At 41.6% G+C, this 26743-nt stretch overlaps 1 protein-coding gene across 2 annotated transcripts in view; it reads left to right on the top strand.

Annotated features, from left to right (window-relative positions):
- Nucleotides 1–26743, top strand: part of LOC125895590 (E3 ubiquitin-protein ligase rnf213-alpha-like) — a 73671-nt gene that overhangs the window by 5680 nt on the left and 41248 nt on the right. Inside the window, exons 1-18 of one of the 2 annotated variants that reach the window (XM_049587542.1) lie at nucleotides 3796–3845; nucleotides 4466–4572; nucleotides 4999–5117; nucleotides 11927–12658; nucleotides 12837–13033; nucleotides 13223–13372; nucleotides 13608–13807; nucleotides 14265–14527; nucleotides 14674–14927; nucleotides 15445–15651; nucleotides 16052–16244; nucleotides 16799–16854; nucleotides 16959–17118; nucleotides 22855–22986; nucleotides 23134–23232; nucleotides 23326–23448; nucleotides 24380–24569; nucleotides 24859–25032. In XM_049587542.1, coding sequence (XP_049443499.1) covers nucleotides 4473–4572; nucleotides 4999–5117; nucleotides 11927–12658; nucleotides 12837–13033; nucleotides 13223–13372; nucleotides 13608–13807; nucleotides 14265–14527; nucleotides 14674–14927; nucleotides 15445–15651; nucleotides 16052–16244; nucleotides 16799–16854; nucleotides 16959–17118; nucleotides 22855–22986; nucleotides 23134–23232; nucleotides 23326–23448; nucleotides 24380–24569; nucleotides 24859–25032 — 3349 coding nt within the window. In that variant the 5' untranslated portion in view covers nucleotides 3796–3845; nucleotides 4466–4472. Of the gene's footprint in view, nucleotides 1–3795; nucleotides 3846–4465; nucleotides 4573–4998; nucleotides 5118–11926; nucleotides 12659–12836; nucleotides 13034–13222; nucleotides 13373–13607; nucleotides 13808–14264; nucleotides 14528–14673; nucleotides 14928–15444; nucleotides 15652–16051; nucleotides 16245–16798; nucleotides 16855–16958; nucleotides 17119–22854; nucleotides 22987–23133; nucleotides 23233–23325; nucleotides 23449–24379; nucleotides 24570–24858; nucleotides 25033–26743 lie in introns of those variants that run through there. The other variant, XM_049587541.1, reaches the window with a different exon arrangement.

Below are 26743 nucleotides of genomic sequence, written 5' to 3'. Positions count from 1 at the left end.
CTCAATTAAAGGGATAAAAATATGCCTTTGAAGGAATGGCATTTCTTTGAGATGAATGGAGAGGGAGGGAGAGAGAGAGATGTGGAGCGTGGGGAGAGATGTTTTCCAGGCAGGCTGGGATTAGATGCGGTTCCATAAATATGTTGGGCAGCTTGGTATACTTTGTGCCCAGTGGTAAAAATAGGCCTTCTTCCCGAGGGAAGTGATGACGTGTGCAGCCTGCCTGCATCATCAGCCACAAGTCGGCTTCATCCTCATACTGGAAGAGGCAGAGAGACAAAGTGTGGGGGGAGCATCAGTGATCGCCATGGCAACACATGCAGAGTGACGCAGGTAAAAGGAAAAGAAAGGGGGAGAGGTAGCGATTGGCTGGCGACTGCAATGTGTGTGGAAGAGATGTGTGGGTGGTAAAGAAGAGGAGGAGGACTCAATAGCCCGGCATTGAGATTAGCCCCCACACCCCCAGCAGACACACACGCACACGCACACACACACACACACACACACACACACACACAGTCCAAGCCTGTTAGCACGGTCAACAATTCAGCCTGGCAATAAGATGATATGATTTAGCACGCTCCTTGAGCACTGACTTCAGAGGCAGTGCAAAATAGTGCTATTTTCCTCCCCCTTACAAATGCCATCTTGGCTATTATGCATGCATGCATTTTGGGAGGAAAATATTCTGCACATTCCCCCCACATGAACTCATTACATCCCGCAGTTTCATTACAGCGCCATTAAAATAGACCTTGTGGCAATTCAGCTGCTTTGGCAAAGCCTTAGTTCTGAATTTAATCACATTTCAAAGGTTGCTCTGCCCCATGATCTTTTTCTTTACTGCAATTTTTCTTCCAGTTGTCCATTTTCTAGCTCTCTCAGTCAGTGTTTACAACCCTTCGTGTTTTATTTTAAAGAACAATGAATGTTACATCTGTTTTTTCTCCAACATTTACTGTACATATCCAAAATGCTAAAGCTACAATGCAACACATTCCAGCTACAGATAGGGTGAACTTGTTTGTCATACAGTGAAAATGTCATCCTGCAATCTGGTGTTTAAACATTAATCCAGTATTTACGGAAATGATAAGTGAAATGGTATGGGCAACTCAGGTTGGTAGGGCGCTTCTGGTCGACACTTCCTCCTTGTCTTCTGGGCCCTAAACTGGTTCTGTTAGGCAACAGCACTCCTCTGAAGCATTCAAAGTCCAGTCATCAAGAAATGTAATTTTGTGCTTTAATCTGAGGAAATGTAAGACAATATCTTAGAGCTACAATTGGAGATAAAAACAAAAACCGAAGCTGCCATAGGCTATTCTGAGAAAAACGACTCCTCTTTAAAAAGAATAAAGTGGAGATTTACAAGAAAAGAAAATCAAAGTGCCTCCAATAAGTCTTTTGTTGATAGTAATGTGCATTGTGTCATCTCTATGTGGGTATCTCCACAGGGTATGTTTAAGTACAGAAGCCAGGTCATGATGTCTTGGCAGTAGTTCTGTCAGACTGATACCCGAAAAAGGTGGCTGAAAGATGTCCAGGATGTCCCTGTGGAAAGTGTCTCCATCATGATAAAGTTGCAGCGTTACTTTATAACACTCCACTGCAAAGATGGATGTGATGACATTATGGATTTCAAAACTTATGGATGAAAAGATTTCTGCACATTTACATCTCTGCAGTGTTTCACTTTCAGTTGTAAAGTAACACACAGCACAGACGTAAGTGTGCAGAGATCTTTTCTACCAGTTTGGACTTATTGATGTTTCCAGCACCATGCCAAGACTAAGCTAGGTGGAGCGGTGGTTGTCCTATATCAAAACTTAATGGTTAACCTGGACAGGTGGCATCACAATCTGTACACAGAGTTGGAACTTAAATGTGGACAACAGAGTACTAAGAAGGCTAAGGGCAGGCAGGTGGTCAGTGGGTCTGAGAAGGGCAGACAAGACAGAGTAATGGTTGGTACTCTAGAGCTGGTAAACTTGCAATGGGAAGGTACTGGCTGAGTGCTAATACTAGGCTGTGCCGGGGGAACAGGCAACAGCTTTAGGTGATAGCCGGGGCAGGAAAGCTCTTTAGTGACGGCTGCTGGACAGTTCGGGAATGGCAGTGTATGAAAAGACCACAGAGTGAATACTTATCATAATCTCTTTGAGCTGGAGGCAGAGGATTAAAGGGACAGTTCACTTCAAAATCAGAAACATATTTTTCCTCTTCCCTATAGTGTTATTTATCAGTCTTATTTTGGTGTGAGCTGTTGAGTGTTGGAGATATCGGCTGTGGAGATGTCTGCCTTCTCTTGAATACAATGAAAATAGATGGCACTCGGCTTGTGGTGCCAAAAATACATTTTAATCATGACTTGGTTACTCAAGATAATCAACAGACCTTGTTGTGAACAGTTTCATGGAGGAACTATTTTCTTTGCACCAAACTACAGCCGCCAACCATATCATGTTGCAGATGGAAGCGTACATCTATTAGCTCACCTAGCACCACTGAGCTAGCCAACGTTACAGCTCAGCTGAGGAGAATGCCATTGGTGTTTATATCTCACGCTCTCCCTATTGTCCGTAAGTAGCTGTGTGCTTAGTTCTTACATGTAACTGCTCACAACAAGGTCTGTGGACTGTCTTGAGTAACTAGGTCACGATTTCAGGAAAGAAACCTTGCTGCTGAGTTTTTTTTTTAAATGTGTGTTGTTGTTTTTTGGGAACTTTGAGCCCCACAAGCCAAGTGCCATCTAGTTCCATCATATTCAAGAGAAGACAGACATCTCTATGGCCGATAACTCCAGATAACAGCTGGCAACTCACAACAAAACAATCCAGACTGTTAAACAGTTATACAGGTATGAGGAAAAATATATATTTTTCGATTTTGTGGTGAAGTGCCCCTTGAAGGGAGAGTAAGGCAGGAGAGTATGGATCAGCAAACAAAATCATGTAGGTGTCCCAGTAAGATCTTATCTATGGTTCAGTTATGTTTAGCCACACATTAGTGGGCCACCAGCCTCAAGTCATTGGTGAGAACCAGTTAACAGATAAGGGCGTTGTACTTTGGCCGAGGCTACAGAAAGTCATTCCTGTTTTAATAGCAGGCGTGGCAGCTTTAAGGCTCATTGGGCATAAACACATACATAAAAGCACAGGCAAGAAACCTCTCTCTCTTGCACCTGTATTTTTTGTGAACCTCTCACTTGTTACTTTCATATTTTTAGAATTTAAAATTTGAATTTAATTGATTGCATTTTTAAAGTAAGTCATTTAATCTGTCAGTTTGATGTTCATTTGAAAGACAGAGTTACATAAGAACTATTTAATTTGTAGTAGAAGTTACTAGTATCAATGAGATCGTTCCCACCTTGGAAACACCTTGATGCATCATACATTAGATTGCACTTTATGCTTTGTCTTCTTTGTAAAGGTGGTCTCTGTTAATGGTATTTGCATAAATAATATTAAAAGTGTCAGAGGCATTTTTAGGTGATTGAAAAAAAAAATATGTATCAGCAATTATTCTGATAATGAATTATTCTGTTTTGAATGAGGACCTTGACCTAATCCATTGCTCCAGTTTCTCAGATGTAAAGATTTGCTGTTTTTTTGTCATCTATAAGAGTACATGAAACATCTCTCTTAGCCTGACAAAACAAGCCGTTTCAAAATGTCTCAGACATTGTGGCAAGTCATTGCTCAATGAGCGTGAAGCCAAAAAATAGCCACACCCGTTATTGTAAATGAAAGCAAAACTAAATCCATGAGCCTCAGTAGCCTATATAACGTCAGCTGTGAGCTCAGACATTTAGTGCCAACATGCAAGGAAGATGAGCAAACAAGGTAGGTTATCTCAACAGTTCATTATACTGACAAGTTTGAGAGTAATCTAAGAGATTTTGTTGACTAGAATATTCAAGTGGTGTGTCTGTAATATTAAATCTGAGGTTAGTCATATTACCAGCTTTTTTCTTTTTACTTCTCTTTGCATTACTATGAGTATTCTTTGTTAATTCATCATAGGATTTGTCTTGACTTTATGCTATCTAATTTTAAGAGGGTTTCCCAGACCATCTTGTGCTGTGTTCTAGTTAAAATGATAAAAGGTGGAGGAGAAGAAAGTGAGAAAATAAGTCCTGTTAAAAGGCTACTACACGTATAACACAGGAAGACATAAATCCTTTATTAGTTTCATACTGGGGTGAATTACCACACAGTTATAGTAGCCTATAACTACTATAACATATGGTAATTTAAGGAAAAATTAAAGACAAACACAGAAACTTGCAGACATTGATGCATAACAAGTCATCAGAATGCAGGGAAGTGTTTTTTTCTGCCATACGCCCACCACACCGCCTGTTTCATATGTGTCCTTCTCAGTGTTGAAATGAAACCTATGCCCTTGTCAGCAACTACATCAAAATCTTTGCCTCCATTCTTTATGTCATGTGTCCGAACAGGTTCATCATGTTTTGCCCTGAGTGTGGAAATCAGGTGGATCGGTCATATAAATTCTGTCCTGAATGTGGCTTCAAGTTATCTGTCTTGACCCAAAACAGGAGCCGAGGTAAGTTTTCCCACAAACTGTTTTTTTCCCTCTAATGTCAGTAATGGGTGAAATAGATAGTAGTGCAGGTTTGTTTTGACATCCATCTGTTAATGTATGAACAACTAATGTGCTATCAATGTCATCACAGTCACAGAACGCTTCCTCATATACAAACATAAAACAGTGCTGCAGGTGGACTTTTAACCAAGATGAAAATGAGAAAAAAAAAGGACTTTACACCTACTAGTCTTCTGTGATAGACTGTGTTTTCCATCGCCATAAACAGTGTTGTGCTGCATAAGTATGATTTATCTATCAGCAGAAAGCCCAGCTTGTTTTGCCTTACAGCTGAAGTGTGTCATTTATTGTCCTGTTACCTTAAAAGACTGATACCTTTACTGTGTTATCTAACTAATATGTCATATAACATTAATTATTATCCAGATGGGGCCCCGTCAGCAGACTCACCCTCAGCTACTGCTGAGGAAAAGAACCAAAAGGAGGATCAAGACCAGGTCACCAAAGGTGTTACAGAGGACAAGAAAAACACCGCCCAGATAAAGGTGACAAGGCTAAGAAACAGTTAACCAACAACCTTTAAAAAAAAAAATCAAAAGAGAAAGAGTCCATGCACTGTTTTTCAGTCTGAAGCAACTTGTACTTCCTCTTGTATTAAATTTAAACACGTTCTGTCTACATGCATACACTGCAGGAACAGGAGGAACAGGTTTGATCATTAGCAAATGGAAAATACCTTTCAAGACAATATTATCCAGTGTAACACCACCTCCAACTACTATCTCAGTCATCAACATATGGCTGAATTAAAATCTCTGTGACAGTGTCAACAAAAACTAAACATCTTTGTTTTGTAAAGATAGAATTGTGCTGTGGTGTTGGTTTGAGTTAGTCTACCCTGATAGCTGCAGTAAGAGCCTTCCACCTGCAGCTTTTTATCTTCCTGACCCTCTGTGATTTCCTTCCTTTTCCTTAACACTTTAGCTGACCAAATAACGCTGAATGTGTCCATATAAAGTTATGCCGACTATTTTTTATTTAACAATAACACAGCTACAACAAAGCAGCAGATATGTTTGGTTTGTACCAGCAGTAATTTCACAGCTTCGATATGACTGCGGAAATTATTAGTGAAAAGTAATAAGGCCAATATCTGAAAGCAGAAACAAATACATAGGAGTGAAAGCAAACTGAGAGCTGAACAGAGAGTGTGTTGCTCAGTGCTCCAACTCTGGTGTGACTGAGTAATATGAAATTCTGAAGGATTCTGACATTATTATAGCCATGCTTGTATGATAAAAACTCATGTAGACATTAATGTAAACATATGACAAATGTATCATAATGCTACCGGGCTTTGTCGGCATAACTTCAACACATTCTTACTCTGACCCTGACCACATATCAGCGGTTGGTCGTGGACTTTCCACATCTTGAAACAACCCTGGGTGCATTGTATGCTGACGTTCTGGGATGCAGTGTCAAGCTCTGCCTGTGACATACATTGTCTTCTTTCAAACTACACTTCCATTTTCACAGGAAATTTACAGTTTACATACAGTAAACTAACAAGGTTTGGCTTTATAATCTTGTGAGATGTGAACACCTCTCTCCCAGGTGAAGGTCAGTGTTTGCTGGGCCCATCCACCACCCCTCCCGCCTACTAACCTCAGTCTTTTGCCACCTTGATTTTCATTCTTATCACGCCGCCGACTGCGTTCAACTATAATGGCAACCGGCTGTGGGTCATGCCAATGTTAAAGGCCAGCTTTTTTCATCAGTGTCTGACACTGCAAGTCACTGCCCATGCATCAGATTTCAACATCTTCAGAGTGAGACCAGGTTGGCAACTTGGGACTCGAAAGGGCTTCAGCCTAAGGTGACACTTTGGCCCAATCCCATTTCTCATTTTCGCCCCTACGCCTATCCCTACCCCTCTTTTTCGAGTGCCCCTTGCCCCTTGCAACAAAGTTACAAGGGGTAGGGGTTGAAATATTCCCCTATGAAATGGGACAACCCTTCATACCCGGAAACGTCATCATTAGTCGTCAGTGACGTCATAAAAAGACACAACGAGTATGTTGCCGGGGAAACCTCACTACTAGCGATTTTGTTTTTGTTATGTTTGTTAGAACAAATGTATATAATACATCGAAACGACATTTCCGATGGTTATCATAGTCTTTAAATCTTTAGTTACGAAGAAAATTTATGGTTTTCTTTCACTGCCTCTGAAGCCTTTCCTGCCATCTTGCCAAGGATTCACAAGGCATTCTGGGAGATTTCTTGTAGCACTCGCTTTGAAGTGTGCCTCTGAAAAAACTCCGTTTGGAGGGCCATATAGCCCTAGCACTCCGTCCTTCTCCTCTGCCTCAATGAGAATCGGGACATCTCTACCCCTATGCGTGAACGCGCAAAACAGAGGAGTAGGGGCAAGTGGCAGGGTTAAGGGGTGTATTGGGATTGGGCCTTTGGCTTGTTGGAGGCCCCATCTTGGCCCCAAAATCAAGGAGGACCACAGATGTGCCTGTCAGGTGGTGAAACCCTGAATCACTATCTCTACCATTCAGTTGAAGTATGTCATGCTAAAAAAATCCACTAGATGTCGCAGTCTCTTTTAATGGTATGCCTTTGCAGTCTGCCTCCTGCAGGAAGTTACAAAGAAAGTCACTCTAGATATTGTCTGTGTGTGGTGGGATTTTCAAAGGTAGGCAGATTTATTCAGCATGTTATAAATTCAGAGGTCTTACTGAACAGATTTATGTAGTGCTCTACCAAACACTTCATTTGTCTGTTAATTGTAAAGCTAATAAAGCTATTTGCTAGGAAATAAAAAATCTTCCAATCATTCATTGTTGTTAAATGACGCATTTAATGTTATAATTATATATACGGTGAAATAATTTTATAAATATGATTTTTTACTGTCTAAAGCCATGCTGAACCAAATGGTTGACTTGGCATTTTATGGTTAATGCAGTGATGCTAAAATAATAAATTAACAATTTTTATCAAATAAAAAAGGATGAATATTCACAGTTGTTAATACCATACATTTATGTTACTCCATTACATATTTGATGAAAAGAATTCTATCAGTGTTTTTTTTTTTCATTTCTGAGAGGTTTTCAAAATACAGTAATGATAAATATCTAGAACAAATATGTGGAGATACAGTAATAATAATGCAGCTAATACTACTACTTCCATGGGTTAGAAATTGACATATATGTCCATATTGTAGGCATCATAACAGTACATGATTTGTAATTTAAATTTTTTCTTTCTATTTTACCATTACCATGAAGTGACATATCAACTGCTTGGTAGAGGCCTATATTTAAAACACGATGTGGGCAGGGTGCCCAGTAGCTCAGTGGGTTGCATAGGCGTCCCATGTAAAAAGGCAATGTCCAGCTTGGGCTAGAAACATGGCGATGCAACATGGCAATCTCAAACAGCTCATTCTAAGGTAAAGAAAACGCGTTACAATACCTGTCCTACAATACTATATTGTTTGCCAGAAAAAGATGTAGTAGCCTGTATCCTAATACATAGTATGTCAAATGTGCAGCTGGAACGGTCTGCAGATGCTGGCCACACTGCGTTGTGTTTGGTGCACAATCAAATGCTGGACACTGACATATCTTGTCAAACTCAGGTTTATTCCTGTTATGAGTCCACAGAGAGCAAAATGCCAAGTTCATTGCAGACTGACTAACAACTTGAAACTAACACAAAACATGTACATTAAATACAAAAAAAATAAAATACAATGGAGCCTGAATAACAGATGTTCTGATTTACACCTTTAGTTAAAAAATCACCTTGATATGTTTGACATCAAGCAAACCAGCTGTCATGAAAACTACTCTGCATCACAGTCACTTCATACAGAAACTCTGGAATAAATAATATATTTGTGGAACATGGTAATGAGAGTACAACACAAACACACATAGGGCTACCTGTTTTGAGTCCAGAGAGAGCAAAACGCTGTCATGTGTATTCTATCTTCACAACAAGAGGCCTAACACGAGAAAAAGACAAGCTTAAACGTGCTTATGCCATGGCGGACGCTAGCACACACAGAAACAATGTGGTTAGCTAGTTCACCCAATCTCTCAAAATTCACTTTACAGGTAAAATGCCCAACAGAAAACCTACTCAAATCATCTATCCTGGTTATATCATGTGTTGATACGCTGCTCTGTGCACTTAAATCAAAACCAGGAGAAGACGAGAGGCCGGAAGTAAAAGAAGAGAGGCCGGAAGTAGCGCGGTACATCAACTCACAGTCAGCAGAGGGCGCAGTCACACTAACAAATAGAGTACTCCCACTCCCAAGACTAACTTTGAAACAACAGAAGAAGTGAGGGACTTTGGTAAAATTACTAAATAATATAATGGAACACATACCACAAAAAAATAAGAATTACATAAATTATTTCTGCTCATGTTTTTAACCTGCTGCAGTCTGCCAAAAATGCCACGATGTTCTACTACATCCGGTCCAATTTTGCAGAATGCAAGCTAGCATACTTCTCTGGTAGGTGTGTAACGGTACACAAAATCACGGTTTGGTACGTACCTCGGTACACAAAGTCACAGTTTGGTTTTTTTTTGGGTATAGTAAAGAAAAGAATAGACAACTATTAAATATCTTTTACTTATTGGTAACCTTATTAAAACATACCACCACAGCAGTTAACTCTTTTTACACATTTTTTGAATCAAACAAATACATATAAAATCCTGCTTTTTCACATTGTTTGAATGAAAATAGAAATATAAAAGTGAAAAATAAAATCCTGCTATTTTTTAACACATTTTTTGAATGAAAAAATATAAATTTCTGCTTTAACAGTTTTACTCAATTAAAATAAAAAGTATAGTGTAGCTGGTCAGCTTTAAAGCCTGCTCAGATTCAGCTTTCCCACTTTGCTAAAGTGCAGTAAACAAAACATGCTTATATCTAAAGTGCAGCTTAAACAACTCAACTCCAATGGCGTTGGTTATTTCTTTAGCGCGATGGTCAGGGAAACGCTCTTTCTTTTTAAACGACGACGATATCGTAGTTTGCACCAGATTGCTTTTTCTAGTCGTTGTCCAAACTCGGGTGGTGTCGCTTTAGATGTGTTAGCATGTTAGACGTGTTTCCAAGTACATACCCGACCGCTGTTCTGCAGTGTCGACACACTGCTTTTGTCTTGTCCACTTGTTTATTTCCATCTTCGTATTTTACCCTGAAACCAAAGTGTTCCCAAAAGGAGGACTTAAGGTTTGCAGGTGGGTCTGTGGGTCCGTCACTCAATTATGTCCGTCGGAGAACTAAATATTTTAAATGGTTCGGCTCGCAAAAACGGAATTAAAATAAAACAAAATAAAATAAAATAATATCCTGCGCCCAATAATTCGGTACAGGGTTGTGCCGAACCGAAACTCCCGTATTGAACGGTTCAACACTAATACATGTACCGTTACGGCCCTATCAGAGATATTGGATAAAGGAGATACCCCACTGTAGGCTTATCCAATGTTAAGAAAACGGTTACTCTTCCTGTCTCCTAAGTGGGCGTGGTTAGCTCTCCCTCCAATCAGAGCCTGTTCTCCCTCCCTTTTAAGCTAACTGTGATTTTACTGCCTGTTTATCAAGATCACGAGATCTCGCGAGAACTTGTTTTCTGAGACGGACACGGCTCAAACAAATTTAATTTTCTCTGTGCGGATCTGTGCGGATGAAAAATGCAGCTTTAGTGTCAGAATGTTGTTAAGATGTGTGGCTTGTGGAAAATGAACCCAATATTTACTTTAGTGACTATAGGGCGAAAGAATTGACCATAAATTGTGATCACGTTCATTTTCCTCATTGATGACAATACATTCAGAACTGCCGCAAGTCTCCTACGGGGGCGTGGCGCTGACGTCACTGAATCAGGAAGTGAGCTGAGTGGGGTATCTCGCTTTATCCAATATCTCTGGCCCTATTCTCTGGGTATTCTGACCCACAATCCTCTGTGCAGCGAAAGATATATCACATTGACTGTCAGAAGTCACAATGATATGGCGCGTTCCAGGCAACCCGTAACCCATGTTTTTACAACCTTCTACCCAGGAGCGTGCACTGGAACGGCAGTCAAACCCATAATTTACCACCCGTGAACTCTTACCAGATCAATGTACTCTCAGTTACGCTCTCTGACGTCACACAGCCCTCTAAACAACAATGGCAGCCCCCATGGAGTATTATAGCAAGGTATTGCTCTAACGTTAACGTTAAATCTGCTAATGTTAATGCATTATTGGCAGCCGCTCTAACAGCTAGTTTCCAGTGCAAGAATAAATTGATACATTTCCAAACACACAGATAACATCAAATAAAAAGTATAATAGCATCTGTGACTTTATGCACCATTTCTCCTACTCCGTTTCGCTCAAATGAGCAAGGAACCAGCACCTTTGGCAATAGAAGTGATCGTAAACAAACAAAAACCCCGCACGGTCCGCCATGTTGGTTTGACAGTTTGGTGTGACTTGCCTGGAACGTTATGAAGTCATGAGTCGTGACTTGAAGTGGTGACTTACGGGCTCAGAAACTTACCTGGAATGCAGCAATAGGAATATTAAATGTTTACTTGAATAAAATAATTATAAATATAACCAACAACATAAGGGCCTAAGTATTAAATAACAGTGACAGAGAAATGTGTAACCTTTGTAATTTTACTATTGTGTATATAATATGTTAGAATCTACAATGTATGCTGTTATCACATGTTGCAAAATAACAATATCAGTGCCATCTGGGTTGAACTCCATCTCTGGCGAGCTTAGTGAACAACATTTTGTTTTATCTCCATGGTAACAGATATATGAGTTAGAGGGTCAAAGTTCAAGGCATAACGTCATGAGGAAGTCCTTAAAAGTACTTAAACTCACCCACTGATTCTTATATTCAGGTGAATATACACTAAAGAAAATATACTTATTATATTCAGTTTTTCCAAGTTTATCCCCCTAAATTTCAAACACTGGACCTTTACTGAAATCAAGTCAGTCACATTAAGTTATTATAGTGACCTAGTTTGCCAAGTAGACCCAGTTCGACCTGCAAGTTCAGACCGATCTAACAGCTACTACTATCATTTCAGTTTCACATGGCTATAAATGACTAAAAAAACATGGCACTGCCTTTCTTTTTTATCTTAATATATTTTCTGAAAAAACTATGGTTCACTGGCTTCACACATCAACCATTCAAATAATGAGGTAATTTCTGCCTCTTAGAGATAGGTCTGTAAGTCTGAAACTGATGTCTGCCAACTTGCCATGCTAACATTTTCGACTCTTTTAGGTGCAGCCAGTCAGTGATGACGTAGGGGCAGCCAGAGGTGACGCTACAACACAGGAGTCATCAGATAACGCTGCCAGCCCAGCCACTCTGGAAAAAGGAGCCACACCCTCATCCCCCAGCCAGACAGTCTCAGATGGTGAATCTGTCACTACCAAGAGGACACAAGTCCCTGAGACTCGTACAGAGGAAGAGAGGCTTTCTGCCACAGCTCCTGAAAGAGACTCTCAGCCATGCAGTGACGCGGCACCTGAATCCAACCTGGCTGATTCCGCCGGCCCGCCCTCCCTGACACCTGTCAGTGATAAACCAACAGAGCAACAAACAGAGGTCTCATCAGATAACAGTACAGAGGACAGACCTGATGCAGTTCAAATTCCTGCTGACAGGCCGAGTAACACTCAATCTGGGCCACTGTCATCTCTAACATCAGCTAAAGAAACAGGTTCCACTGCACCTGAAAGATCCGAGCAAATCCCTCAAGAATGTGATTTGATGGTAAATAGGTCTGCCTCTGTACAAAATAAGGATGAGACAATATCTCGGGAGACACAAAATCTCTCTGATAATGAAAATCAGCCTAACACTGAACAGCATACATTTGCTAAGCAAACCGACACCAAAGAAGATCAAGAAGCCAGAGATAAGAGATGTTACACAGATGACCCAACCAAAAAGTCTGAGTATTCTGCTGATCCCTGTCCAGCAACAAAGGAAACCTACCAAAACACTGAGGTAGTTTATATTGTCAAGATTTTTATAAATAGCAAAGACAATATAGTTTGAGTTTCACAAGTAAATTGTGAGAGTTGACAGGCATGATCTACACAGCTGATTCTTTCTGTCTTGCAGGGCTTCAGAAACTTGTTGTTTTACATTTGTGTAATCTTCAAATCTTGATTATTCCTCGCAGGCTGTTGACACCAAATCAGATGAGAAAACAAGCACACGCTTGGCCGAGAGACAGGAACAACAGCCAGGCAGCAGAGATGTAAATGTCGGCAGGCCACCAGTGCCCTCCAGCCCTTCTGGTTGGACTGATGAGAAGGCCGGTCCTTTAGTGGCAGCAAATATCTCAGAAACATCAACCGACCTTCAGGCTACACAAATGTACGTTTATAATAAGTTTTAGAGTTACAAAAACTGAATCTAATTTAATCGCTATAATTTCGTCAGGTTTTTATGGTATTTCTAATCCAGTATGTTATCCATTACAAAATATTTTGATAATGTGGTTTTGATTTTTTAAAGAAAATATGATGTATGTTAACTTCTATCTACATTGTTTTTCTTTTTCAGTTTACTGAGCAGTGACTATATGCCTGTGTGCTTCCATGCTGTCACTTCCAAAGATTTTCATTTGGATCCAGAGAAGGATATGATTTTCTTAAGGTCGGAAAAAATGTTTGGAGGATGGCATAAACATGGCATGCAAATGTCCTTCTCTAGGTATGGCTTCCTTTGAAAAACACATTCTTTACAATCATACCAGAGCAACTGTTTTGTCATTGCTCCACCTAGAAATAATAAAATCAGACCGTGATGGTGTGCATGTTTTTCTTTTAGTTTTCTTCATCATCTAGCAGTATAGTGACTATTATCCAGTTGATTGTCTTCTCTGAAATTATGAGTTTGTCACATGTTTGCCTGTCCTATCACTCATAATCACCGCTGTGTTTCACAGGCCTCTAGGAGACAAGAGCTATCTCGTCGAAGGACGAGTCATGATTTCCAAGAATATCATTCATGAATACATACCCTACAAATATGTAATTTACAAGCACAATGAAAAGGAACCTATGTATGAGACAATCTACCAGAAAGATGGAAATCAATTAATCAACAGGTGCCTGACAATCAATCAGCAGTTTTTAACACATGAAGGTAAGTTTTGACTGATAATTTACAAGAAATTGCAGCACATAAATGTCTCAAAACATACCTTTGAGGTCTCTTAGAGACACAGTCTTACAATACATAGATTGTCTACCAGAAAACACTGTCAAGTTTATACTGGGTCACCAATGGGGATGGATGCTAAGATCTAGGACAGCAGCTGACCTCCAAACAATAAGATGCATATGTGCAGTGCTGAAAAGCGGTATAGAGATTCAGTCTGATTGGCTGTTTGGGCACATAGTATATTTGTCTGTTTCTCTGTATCCAACCAGCTGTACAGTGTTGCAGTCTTTGTCAGCCAATATGTATGTAATACATGTTAGTCAGAGACACTTGTTTCAAGGATTTAACCATTTATGGTTATACAGTTTGATTTGGTTGAAGGCTTGGTTCTGTAGCACATAAAATTTCCCTATTAATTTTGATCTGTTGGACTTTCAAGGGGAGTGGCACCAGTATGATGATGTGATCTATCCTGAGCTGAAGAAGGGTTTCTGGCGTTCAATCAAAGACATTGTGATTAAAGGGAGAGATGAAGCTGGCAGGGTGATGCTGGATATGATCTTTGACCTTCTTACAACTTGGACTGAGCCAAATGTGGACAACTTCTTTTTACTGCTCCGGCAGTTCTTTCATACATACAGCTATCCTGTACTTCATGATGGCATGATAAAACCATGGGGATTACCATACAGTGAAGAACAGGTACATCTCAAGTATTTTGTTCTAGAACAGCTCATGGTCCCTGAGAATCTGAGGCAAATTAAATTAGTTTAAAAAGAGCTTTCAGTACAGTACAGTACAGTACAGTGGAGACCTTGATTGTTACTTTCTTCCTTTACTTTTTCTAGGTGAAAAACCTGCTCAGGCACGTTCTGAAAGAGAACATCAATCTCAAACCCAGAGGGCAAAAAGGAACAACGAAATCCCTCTTACCTCTGCATGCAGGAGTTGTTAGTTTGCTCATCTACAACAAGTATCTGAAAGTTGACATGATGGATCAGCTATCCAACTTGTGTGATCTTCTTTGCCTGCCGAAGATACCACCACGTGATTTCTTCTCTTTCTGGAAAGACTTTGCAGGCCCTTTGACTGATAAAAAGAGGTAATTGATGTGTGAGTTAAGTTTGCATAAAATAACAAATGTTTCTATTATTATTATTTCTACTATTATCATGATGACAATACACATCATAATTTAGAAAAAAACAGTGGAAAAAATATTACCAAGAGACCCTTAGATTTTAATTTTAAGAGAAGACATAGTGACTGTCACCCTGAACACTACATAGGCACTTCACTCTAACGTTAAAAGTTCAGTCAGTTTTGTTATTTGGCCAGGAAATTGTATCAGTCAGAGGACCCTGTTAGCTGTTCTCATACATGATCCAAAATTCAACTTGGCGTAAACTTCAGGTTTGTTTATTTATTTGTATAGAGTAGTCAAAAACAAGACAGGAAAAATTAGTGCTATTAAATCAAAGAGTCGGAAGAGGAGGAGATGCCAGTGTTTTTCTGTTGTTTTGGCACTTTAATATAGATGCTGAACTTTCAAATGTTGAATTCTTTTTTTCCTGTGTAAATATAATGAAACTAAACATTGACTTCTTATTGGCTTCAAGTGTTGCAGATGCTGTTGAGATGTTGTGCAACAATGCTAGACAACGCCAAATTGAGAAGTGGGTCTTGGTCATCCCTCTGATCCACCTACTGAGAGGAGAAAGCAAACCATTTGGGCCAGTTCCACCCGAACTGAATCCAGAGTTTGAATCCTGGGCGGGTTTGAGTGGGAGCAACAGAGCACATTCAAACAAGGATGATTATCTTAGGTATGTGTTTTTCCCCTATAAAAACTTTAACACATAAAGGCTTAAAGAACCTTTTGAAATATCTGGAAAAGTCTTTAAACAAAAAAATCATAAAAAAAAAACAATCTTGCACATCACTTAAATACTCAGAAATTCCAAACCCAAATGTTTTGTCCTCATATATTTCCTAAACACAAACTTCTTCACGCAATAGCCAGCATTGTATCATTAAGATTGAAATGTATGTCATTGCTTATCCTACATATTCCCTAAAGAAACCTAATATAAGTGAGTAAATGTTCTTCTGTTGGCCTGTTGGGGCCCCTTGATTTGCTATTAGAGCAGCCCAGATTGTGATATGTATTATTTGTGGAATATTCTGATTTTCTTTTTCTTAACCTCACCACCTGGCACCCCCAAGGAATGTGATCTGGACCATGAAAGAGCATGCGTACCTGGCAGACATTGATCGTCTTCTTGTGCACTCTTGGATGTCTTTGCTGAATGTGGATGAGCTAAAAAGTTTCATGTCCAGCGTGCGCGTGGAGCTCCTAGACATTCTTCATTACATACAGTTCAGTATCAAATCTGGGATCAATCACTCCAACTACACGGTATGTATCCTTAAATTGTCTATAAGATCATATTTTTATAATAACAATAAATCGATGGCATCAAATGAGTGTAAAAACAATGCAACAATATGAAAGGGGTCACTCATGGTTATTAATCTTCAGAGAATTATCACCCTCGGCTTTATGAAGCTTTATATCAAGTTTAAGCCTGTTGTTTAAGTCTCTTACCTGCAATTTTTTGGTTCACTCTCACTGCTTACATTCAGTAGAAAATAACACTCAAAACCCACTGTGGATAACCTCCTCAGCACCAAACAACAGGCAGACATAGTTAGATACTGGCTGCGCAACATTATAGAGAATTTAGCAGCTAAAGAGCCACAAATCTCCTTCAAGACTTGTAAGAGACCAAAAACAGAACTAAGAGAGCTAAATACTGGATAGACAAATGTTTACTAACACTAATTACTAACTTGCAGTATCAACTTGAAAGATGATGATGATGTCAGTTTTATAACTTGTTCCGCTGACCCCAGTTATTGCATGTGTATATAAAAGCTTTCACTACTATATCTTCATATTATGTGTTACAGGCTTTGGAAGACCTGGCACGATGTCTTATAGACAGAGAAAGACATCGCAGTAAAGGGTAAAAAATAATTAATACAGTAATACAGTATCTCTGCAGTAATGCTTAGGAATTTCAGCAAAATTTATGCATACACAACAATAATCAAATATTTTTCTCCATAGTTTTGATGACAAATATGGAGAGTGTTGCCTGAAAACTGCAGCAAGGCTTCTTGGTTCTATCTGCCATCGCACAACAGATCCAGGTCGCTGTGATGTTCCTATTTACTTCCTTGATCTGGTCTGTCTCATTACCAAGGCATACGACCACACCAATTCCCAGGTGAGACTCATCTGTCAGTCTATTTGACAGGCCACACTTTAACGTGTCCATACTTAGCCAGAGTCAAGGCTGAAAATGCCTGAAGCAGTTAACAGCAACAGTTTCTTTATTTTGCATAGAGAAAAAAGATTCAACTCAATGGATTACTAATTACACTGCTCAAAAACAGATCTTGATAAATGAGGCATTCTGTTAAGGTTTAGTTCAAAGCCTGGACCCAAAAGCACGACTCAGGAAATGGGTACACAGTGAATAACAAATCTTTAATGCTAAACGTGCTGGTAAGTGCAAGGGGGAGGGATGGAGCGTGGTCCCAGGATCCCGACGTGTCTCGTGAAGGCACCGGTGAGGAGGAGAGTGAGAGTGTCTGTGGTGTGGCATCCGCCACGTGGTAATGGCGGCGGTGCTGCGGCACGGCGCAGTAGGTTCCGTCTTCTCGAGTGTACTCACTCCACAGGAGACAACACAGGAGAGCAGACGGCGGCAGGAAGGTCCACAGGCAGGCAGTGAAGAAGCACACACGAGATCACGAGGCAAGCACAGCAATCTGAGGTGAGGCGGAAGAAACACAGAGACATTAGCTACACAAGCTAATAAGGCACGAGGGCAAAAACACAGAGGAGCCAGGATACAAACTACCACACAGACTGATGAAACGATCTGGCAACGAGTAGGGAGGAATCCAGAGGCTTTATGGAGAGGTTGATTGCTGGAGTGGATTCACCTGGCGCTGCCTGTGGAAGGAAGCCACGCCCACATACACACACAGAACAGACAGGGGGAGAAACACAGGAGGAGTAATACAGACAGGGAATGACACACACACACACATAAAGAGGGAGGGGCTGCCATGAGGATCATGACAGTACCCCCCCCTCAATGACCAACTCCAGATGGTCTACCAGGCTTGTTGGGGTGTGTCCGGTAGAAGTCAGCGAGGAGAGAGGGGTCCAGGATAAGCCCCCGAACAATCCAGCTCCTCTCCTCGGCCCCTGCAGCGAACATCCACTATGCGGCTGACTGTGAAGGCCGGGTGTCCAGCAACGAGACGGGGGGGTGGTGGGGCGATGGTAGGAGGGCACAATGTACTGGTGGAGACAGGTTTTAACTGGGAAACATGGAATGTAGGGTGGATCTTTAAAGAGGCAGGGAGTCTGAGGCGAACAGCAAAGGGATTAACAACTGACTCAACTTCAAACGGACCAATGAATCTGGGAGAGAGTTTCTTAGAAGCCACACTGAGGGGAATGTCCTTCGCATTCAACCAAACCTTTTGGCGTGGTTTGTACTGCAGAGCAGGAGTACGCTGCCGGTCAGCCAACCTCCGGTTCTGGTCCTGGGTGTGCAGGAGAGCCGCTTTGGTCTCCCTCCAGATTCTGCAGATCTTGCGCAGGTTGAGCTGGTTCCGCAGTTTCAGCAGCAGAGGGCAGTTTAGGAAGGCCCACAAAATGAACAGCCTTGGAAAAATGATCCACAATCGTTAGAATGGTGTCTTTACCTTGGGATGGAGGTAATCTGGTCACGAAATCCAAGGCTATGTGGGACCATGGACGGCCGGGCACTGGGAGTGGATGGAGGAGTCCAGCAGGTGGCTGATGGGTCGCTTTACTGCGGGCACACACAGTACAGGCCTTGACATATTCACGGGTGTCCGAAGACATGGTGGGCCACCAGAAGTGGCGTTGTAGGAGCGTCAGGGTGTGTCAGGCTCCAGGATGGCAGGCGAACCGGGATGTGTGCCCCCATTGGAGGACCTGACGACGGACGGAGACAGGCACAAACAAACGACCCTGGGGACCACCACCAGGATCTGGGTCAGTACGGAGAGCTGTCCTTACCACGGACTCAATCTCCCAGGTCAGAGAGCCAACAAGACAAGATGGGGGGAGAATGGTGTCTGGCACAGGTGGGCTGCCCCCGTCATCGTGAAACTGTCTCGATAATGCGTCAGGCTTAACATTCTTGCTCCCTGGCCGGTAAGTGAGGTTAAAGTTGAATCGGCCAAAAAACAAAGCCCACTGGGCTTAGCGAGAGTTCAAACGTTTAGCACTTTGAATGTAAGCCAAATTTTTATGATCAGTCCATACCGTGAAAGGTGATTCCGCTCCCTCCAGCCAGTGTCTCCACTCCTCCAGTGCCAACTTGACAGCCAGCAGCTCCCGGTTTCCCACATCGTAGTTTCGCTCCGCAGGTGACAGTTTCTTGGAAAAGAATGCACAAGGATGTAGCTTGTTGTCTCCTGCGGCTCTTTGGGACAGCACAGCACCCACACCGACGTCAGAAGCGTTGACTTCAACCACGAACTGGCGGGCAGGATCTGGCTGAACCAGGACGGGAGCCGAGGTGAAGCGCTTCTTCAGATCCCTGAAAGCCTCCTCAGCCACAGGAGACCAGACAAAAGGCACAGAGGAAGAAGTGAGTTGGGTTAATGGTGCAACTGCCTGACTGTAGTTCCTGATGAAGCGCCGGTAGAATTCGCGAAGCCCAGGAACCTCTGGAGCTGCTTGCGGGACTTGGGTTGGGGCCAGTCCGTCACCGCATGGATCTTCGCAGGATCCGTCCTCATCTGTCCGCTCTCCAAGATGTACCCCAGGAAGGAAACAGAGGTCACATGAAACTCACACTTCTCCCCCTTAACAAACAGCTTATTCTCCAACAACCTCTGCAGAACCTGTCGAACATGCACAATGTGCTCCTCGAGGTTGCGGGAGAAAATCAAAATGTCGTCCAGATAAACGAACATAGAATGGTTTAGGAAGTCTCTCAATACATCATTAACCAAAGCTTGGAATACAGCTGGAGCATTGGTTAACCCAAACAGCATCACAAGGTACTCGAAATGTCCCAGGGGTGCCGTTTTCCACTCACCCTCTTTTATACCACCAGGTGGTAGGCGTTACGCAGGTCCAGCTTCGTGAAGATTGTTGCACCATGGAGAGGTTCAAAAGCAGAGTTAATGAGGGGTAATGGATATTTATTTTTGACAGTGATATTGTTCAACCCCTGAAAGTCAATGCAGGGTCTCAGTGTCTTATCTTTTTTACCCACAAAAAAGAACCCGGCACCAAGCAGAGAAGAGGAAGGGCGTATGATACCTGAGTTCAGGAAGTCTGTTATGTAGGTCTCCATGCTTTCTCGTTCAGGTGCGGAGAGGTTGTAGAGCCTGCTGGTGGGAAGAGGGACTCCGGGCAGCAGCTCAATGGCGCAGTCGTAAGGTCTGTGAGGTGGTAATGATTGAGCCCGCTGCTTGCTGAACACCTCAGCTAGGTCGTGATACACAGATGGTACAGAGGAGAGGTCCGGAGGTTCTGGTGGGGTAGCACTGTGTTTACTTGAGCTTGGAGGAAGAGCAGACTTGAGACATGAGGTATGACAGAATGAACTCCAACTTGTAATTTTACCGGCTGCCCAATCGATGACTGGATTATGTTTTTGGAGCCAGGGTAACCCGAGTACTAGAGGGGCGTGAGAGGATGGCATGATATGAAAGGATATTTGTTCCCGATGATTACCAGCCAGCAACAGTGATATTGTCTCTGTTTGGTGGGAGATGTGAGACAGTAACTCCCCATTTAATGCGTTGGCCACAAGAGGTGTGTCAATGGGGAAAGTATTAATCAGGGTTTGTTCAACAAACTGGGAATCAAGCAAATTGGAATCAGAGCCAGAATCAACTAGAGCCTCCAGTTTAAAGGTTTCACCGTTTAGCAAAATACAGGCTTCATTGTTAATGCGTTTACGGGGTAACATAGGGACCACAGTGCTACTCACCAGAACCCCGGCTGCGACTGGTGAGGACTTGGGTTTAAACGTTGAGGGCAGGTGGCGAGTTGATGTCCAGGTTGTCCACAGTAGATACACAGTCCTTCTTTGAAGCGCCGACTGCGCTCGGCTGGGGTTAGCCAGTTACGACCCAACTGCATGGGTTCCTCTTGTCTTGTGGGAGCAACAGACTGGTAATTATTTGCAGTAGTAGATTCAACAGGCCAACGTGGAGCAATAGGTGAAGCAGCAGTACCAGGTGATTTCACAACCTATGCTCTGTCTCTGCGTCGCTCTCTTAGCCTATTGTCCACTTTAATGGCTAATGCGATTAGCTCCTGTAAACTCTTGGGCTCTACCCTACCCACGAGACAGTCTTTAACAGTTTCATTAAGTCCTTTCAAAAAATGCTCTGGAGTGCTTTGTCGTCCCACCCTAGTTCAGCCGCCAGAGTACGGAACTCGACTGAGTAATTGGCTGCACTAAGAGAACCCTGGCGCAAGCTCAACAGTTGGTTACTAGTGTCATGGCTAGTCACACACAGAACAGACGGGGAGAAACACAGGAGAAGTAATACAGACAGGGAATGACAGACACACATAAGGAAGAGGGAGGGGCTGCCATGATGAGGATCATGACACATTCAAGTTGAAAGGTTTTATTGATGTACATTGTGTAATTTGAACAAAATTAAATCAACAAAGGGGGCTGAATTTAAAATCATAATGAAAATCAAAGTAAATATTGAAATCACAGGCTGATCCAACTTGCATACATTTTATCACTGCAATTCATAATGTGACTCAGTAGTGTGTATGGCCCCCACGTGCCTGTATGCATTCCAAACAAGGTCTGGGCATGCTCCTGATGAATCGGCAGATGGTGTCCTTGGGCATCTCCTCACAGACCTGGATTAGGACTTCACTGAGCTCCTGGACAGTCTGTGATGGTCCTGGTGGCGTCAGATGCACCAAAACACAGGTGCTCAATTGTATTTAGGTCAGGAGAATGAGAGGGCCAGTCAGTGGCATCAATACCTTCATCATCCAGGAACTGCCTACACACTCTGGTCACATGAGGCAAGGCATTGTCCTGCACCAGGAGGAACCCAGGGCCCACTGTACCAGGAGGAACCCAGGGCCCACTGCACCAGGAGGAAGCCAGGGCCCGCTGCACCAGGAGGAACCCAGGGCCCACTGCACCAGGAGGAACCCAGGGCCCACTGCACAAGGAGGAACCCAGGGCCCACTGCACCAGCATAAGGTCTGACAATTGCTGTGAGGATTTCATCTCCATACCTAAAAGCAGTCAGGGTACTGTCGGCTATGACATCAATGTCTGTGTGACCCTCCAAGGTTATGCCTTCCCACACCATCACTGACCCAGCAGTGCTCCTCTTGTCCCTCCAGCTCTCCTTGTGTAATGGCTGGTCTCCTGGTATCTCCTCCATGCTCTTGAGACTGCGCTGTATCACCTGTGCAAACCGAATAGGCTGCAGGTACTGCCTCATGCTACCAGCAGTGACAAGGACACCAGCAGAACACAAAAGTAGAGCAGAATCAGTCAGGAAGGATAAGGAGAGAGCAACTGTCTGTGGCCACCACATGTAAAAACACAACACACACAACTCTTCATTGCACCTGTTGTCACTTTCATTTGCACCAAAGCAGATGAACCTGATTCACAATCACTTGTGCTTCCTAAATGGATGGACTGATATCCCAGAAGTTAAACTGACTTGGTTTTATACTGTGACCACCAGTTTTGGGATATGTAGCTACACTTTCATGTGTTTAAAAGAAGTCTCATGTTTGTTTGTTAATTTGTTGTTCATCATTTAAAGCAAGGTACACAGCAAGGCTTAAAGTAATGACTAGCTAAATTTAATGCATAAATGCAAGCAGAGATTTTGGATCATGTAAAATAAATTCAAAAGATAGAGACATCCATTGTAACTTTGAACTGCTGTTCCAGGCAAGAGAGAGAATTCATGAAGAGTCAGTAGGGGAGACACTGGAGACAGTGAGGGAATGGCGGAGAAAAACCTTCAAAAACAAACTGCTCAATGATTGGAGGTGTTCCTTTGCTGTACTTGATGAAATCAAGGTGAGCCCAAATATATTTTAATGTATATGTTGTTCTCTGTTATGGTTTTACCTTGAAATAGTCTTTTTCCAGTGTGATAGCCATTTGATGTTGTATAAAGTACTTGTGACAGAGCTGACATATTAAAATCAATGTCTCTCTTTCAAGGTATGGGAGAAGTTACTTTCAATATCCTTCAGTCACGAGGAACATACTTCATTCTGGAGAAGAACCTTCATGGAAGAGTTTGAAGGAAAACTAAAACAAGTAAGACTGAAGTTGTGTTTGTGTTTATATGCTGTACAGATCTTTACATGTGCACTTGAGAAACAAAACTGAACATGTGTGCTGCTGTGCTAGGAACACCCAGTGAATCAAATTGGAATATACTCAAACAAGATGGAAGAACTGAGCAAGACAAGTCCACTGTTATGCAACACAATGGAGAAATGTGCATTGGAGGCAGTTGCAGCTGTTTGTCAGGTATGATTTCTGCTTTGGGATTTGAGGTGGTGAATAAGCAGTTAATGAACGCTTTGTAATATCATATAATGTAAATGTAAGTGCTTAAGGATATCTCTTTTTTTGTGTTTATTATTATATAATTGTAACTCCTTCTATAAGCAGTGAGAGATTGTGTAGATAAGTGGTGCCCAAACTTTTGATGATTAAGTGCCAGTTTAGGAAGCCAGCAAATGATTGAGAGCCGTACAGGAAAAGTGCAGCTATGATTTGTTCACAAAAATCACTAACTTTAGCCATTAGCGCTGATGATAAAATGTAATTCTCAGGACACTTGTGCGGCAGCATTTGTTGCTATGCAACCAATAGCTTTCAACAAGTTGTCAATCCATAACCTGACAGACGCTTGTTAGGGAGGCGCAGTTTGATGCAGTCTCCTTGTGTATTAAATGTAAGCTAAAATTATTGAAATGGACCACAACTGAAAGTATAATGCATGCATTTCATGTAATAGTTGGGGGCTACACATAATTTTTCTGATGGCTGCCATTGGCCCACAGGCCACACTTTGAGCATTAATGTTGCAAACTATTTAAGGGTTTATAACAATTATTTAACAACTCATATTAATATGACAAGGCTGCAATTATGAATACCTGTAATAAATGACTTCCAAAGACACTTAACCTTGTAAAGAAAGACAAAAAATACAATTTTGACCAAAAAGATTCTCATGCAATTAATGCATTGATGAAATCACTACATCTCTCTTTTCTTTAAGATTTTGAGCTCCCCTCCAACACACCTACATGACAAATATTAGATGTGCACATTTTTTTCTGAATCTTCTTAACAAAATATAAAAAAGAGCAACAATTTTCATAGGCTGGACTCTACCAGTGTTTGGTACTAAATGATTTTATATTCACTGTAACCTTTTTTTTCTGTTTAGGATAAATCTGGCAGAGCTGTTTCAGCTCTATTTGAGAAATATGATATCACAAAGTTTGGAAAGCTGATGTCTGTTGTTGTGATGAAGACATGGCCCACAGATACAAATGGAAAATACATCGAAGGCGAGGAATCAATATTTGAGTACCTTCTAAACTGGCCAATGGCCAAAACTGTTTTCCAAATGACAGGTAAATACTTAAATATAATAAACAATGTTACAAGAATGAGTTTGGAATCTGTTCTTTATTAATGAATAGCATACAGGCACTCTCTTACTTAAACGATAATAGTAATGCTTAAAGAAAGAGAGTGAAGGCTGGCTGGCATTGGGCGGTTTTGGGCTTATCTCAAGTCAGTCTATTTAATTATTGTCTCACAGTAATTTTTTTTAGTGATCAACTGTTTTTATAGGTTTTCTTGTGTACTTAACGCACAGTAAACTCTTTTGTTGTTTATGGTTGCATGCTTGTTTTCCAGGTTTAAGAGGAAGACTGACTGACAAATTGTCCGATGACGCACAAATCAGGATGACTTTGGCAACTTCAGCATTCAAATCTGTGTCAGAGAAGTTCCTCAGTGGAGAAATCCAAATGAAAACTTTAAAGCAAATCCTCCAGAAAGAACATGAATTTCTTGACTTGCTGAAGATCGGTGAGAAGGAATATCTGTTTTATTTCTGCTGCTCGTTCTCCACAACTTACTCTTGCTTTGACTTCTCTTTATTCATTTTTTTTTTTTACTTCCTCTACTTCTTCTACTGCTACTCCAGATTATCTGTGTAAAGTTAAGTATGAGCTGAAGTTGTACATGTGTTTTGGAACACATTTGTACTAAAGTGTGAAATATTTAAAATAATTTAGTTCTGTATTCCTTAGTCATGTCAATGCTAGTGCAGTTTTCCCACTTACTCTTAGTGGTCATATCCAATGATGCAGGTAGATTTGTTTTTATTTAATCAACTTTTGAGATCTCCATCAATGAGACCTCTACTGCAATTCCAATGCAATGGACAAACTGAGTTTTTTTTTGGGCGGGGGGGTGTTCAGCCAGCCAATAGTAAGAATGATATAGTTCTTAAGACAATGCTGTTGAATTTTCATATGGAGTCATAATGCTTTCGTGCTATCAGCAGCCCAATCAAATTAATAATCACCAGCACTGTATTGCAGGGGCAGCAGAGGTCTCTGTGATGAACTACATGAACTAATCCTTTAAAGTAGTGGTCTCCAGCCTTGGTACCTCCTATCAAAAAAGCAGTGTGTAGTTTAGTCTCGCGTGACCAGCCTCCCTTACTTCGGAATGGGAGTCTGGGGACATTCGTCTTTTGTTTTGTAATAGACAGGGGCGGGGATATCCAGACCATGTGACGGTGTTGTTATAGGTGCGGCATGTGTGTTACATGTAACAGAGATGTTGCAGCTCTGCACTGTAGCTGAATCAAATGAAATCATATCCATTTTAATCTCTTCTTGCGATGCACTGAACACTTCCTTTTCTGTTGTACTACGGACAACAATTCGTGGAACAGCAATTCCGGTGTAGGCGGGTGTAAGGCAAAGCTAATCAGCCGTTGGTCGAGGAAGTACAGAAGTGCACAGATTTGGATCCAATCACATCACTGTCGCTGGGAGCCAGCACTAGTTCTATTACAACTTTCCTATGGGAAGGTCCACAGACGACAGAGTCAGCCAGCGTGCTGACATCATCGGCGTCTGTGTAAGAGACTAAGTGTAGTTGTGGCCCTGTGTAGTTTTAAGTCGGATTTATACTTCTGCGTGGAATCTATGCTGTACCTACAGTGTAGCCTCTGCGTCGACATAGAGCCTACGCTGTAGCCTACACCGTAGCCTGATGTGCACCTCTGCAGAAATATAACTACACGTCACAGTGACACAGACCTCCTGTATATTTTTGTAAGCTGAAACCCTCAGTGGAAACAAAGTTTTTTTTACTTCAATTTCACAGATAAGAAACAATAAATTGTGAGGACAATAAAGCCTCCACAAAATAGCATTTTAAGTCTTGTGTGGGATTTATCCTGGTTTCATACGGGTAGAGGAAATCTTCACTCGTCGCTAGCCTAATTTCTACAATGTAAAATGCCATAGCCTTGTGCTAATAATGTTAGCATGTTATATTTGTTTGGAGGATGTGTTTAGTATAAGGAAGTTGTTTTATTGGTGAATCTTGTGAGTTGTAATTTAGCTGAATTTTGTAATATTACCTTTGTCAAATGTTGCTGTTGTTCCTGGCTTCACATGAGTAGAGAGAAGTTCGCTAGCTGCAAGGCTAATTATACAATGTAAAATGCCAAATGCTTGTGCTAATAACATTAGCATGTTGTATTTGTGGGGAAAATGTG

The sequence above is a fragment of the Epinephelus fuscoguttatus genome, linkage group LG10, assembly GCF_011397635.1.
Source record: "Epinephelus fuscoguttatus linkage group LG10, E.fuscoguttatus.final_Chr_v1".
Lineage (NCBI taxonomy): Eukaryota > Metazoa > Chordata > Actinopteri > Perciformes > Serranidae > Epinephelus > Epinephelus fuscoguttatus.
This window is presented reverse-complemented; position numbering and strand designations above follow the sequence as displayed.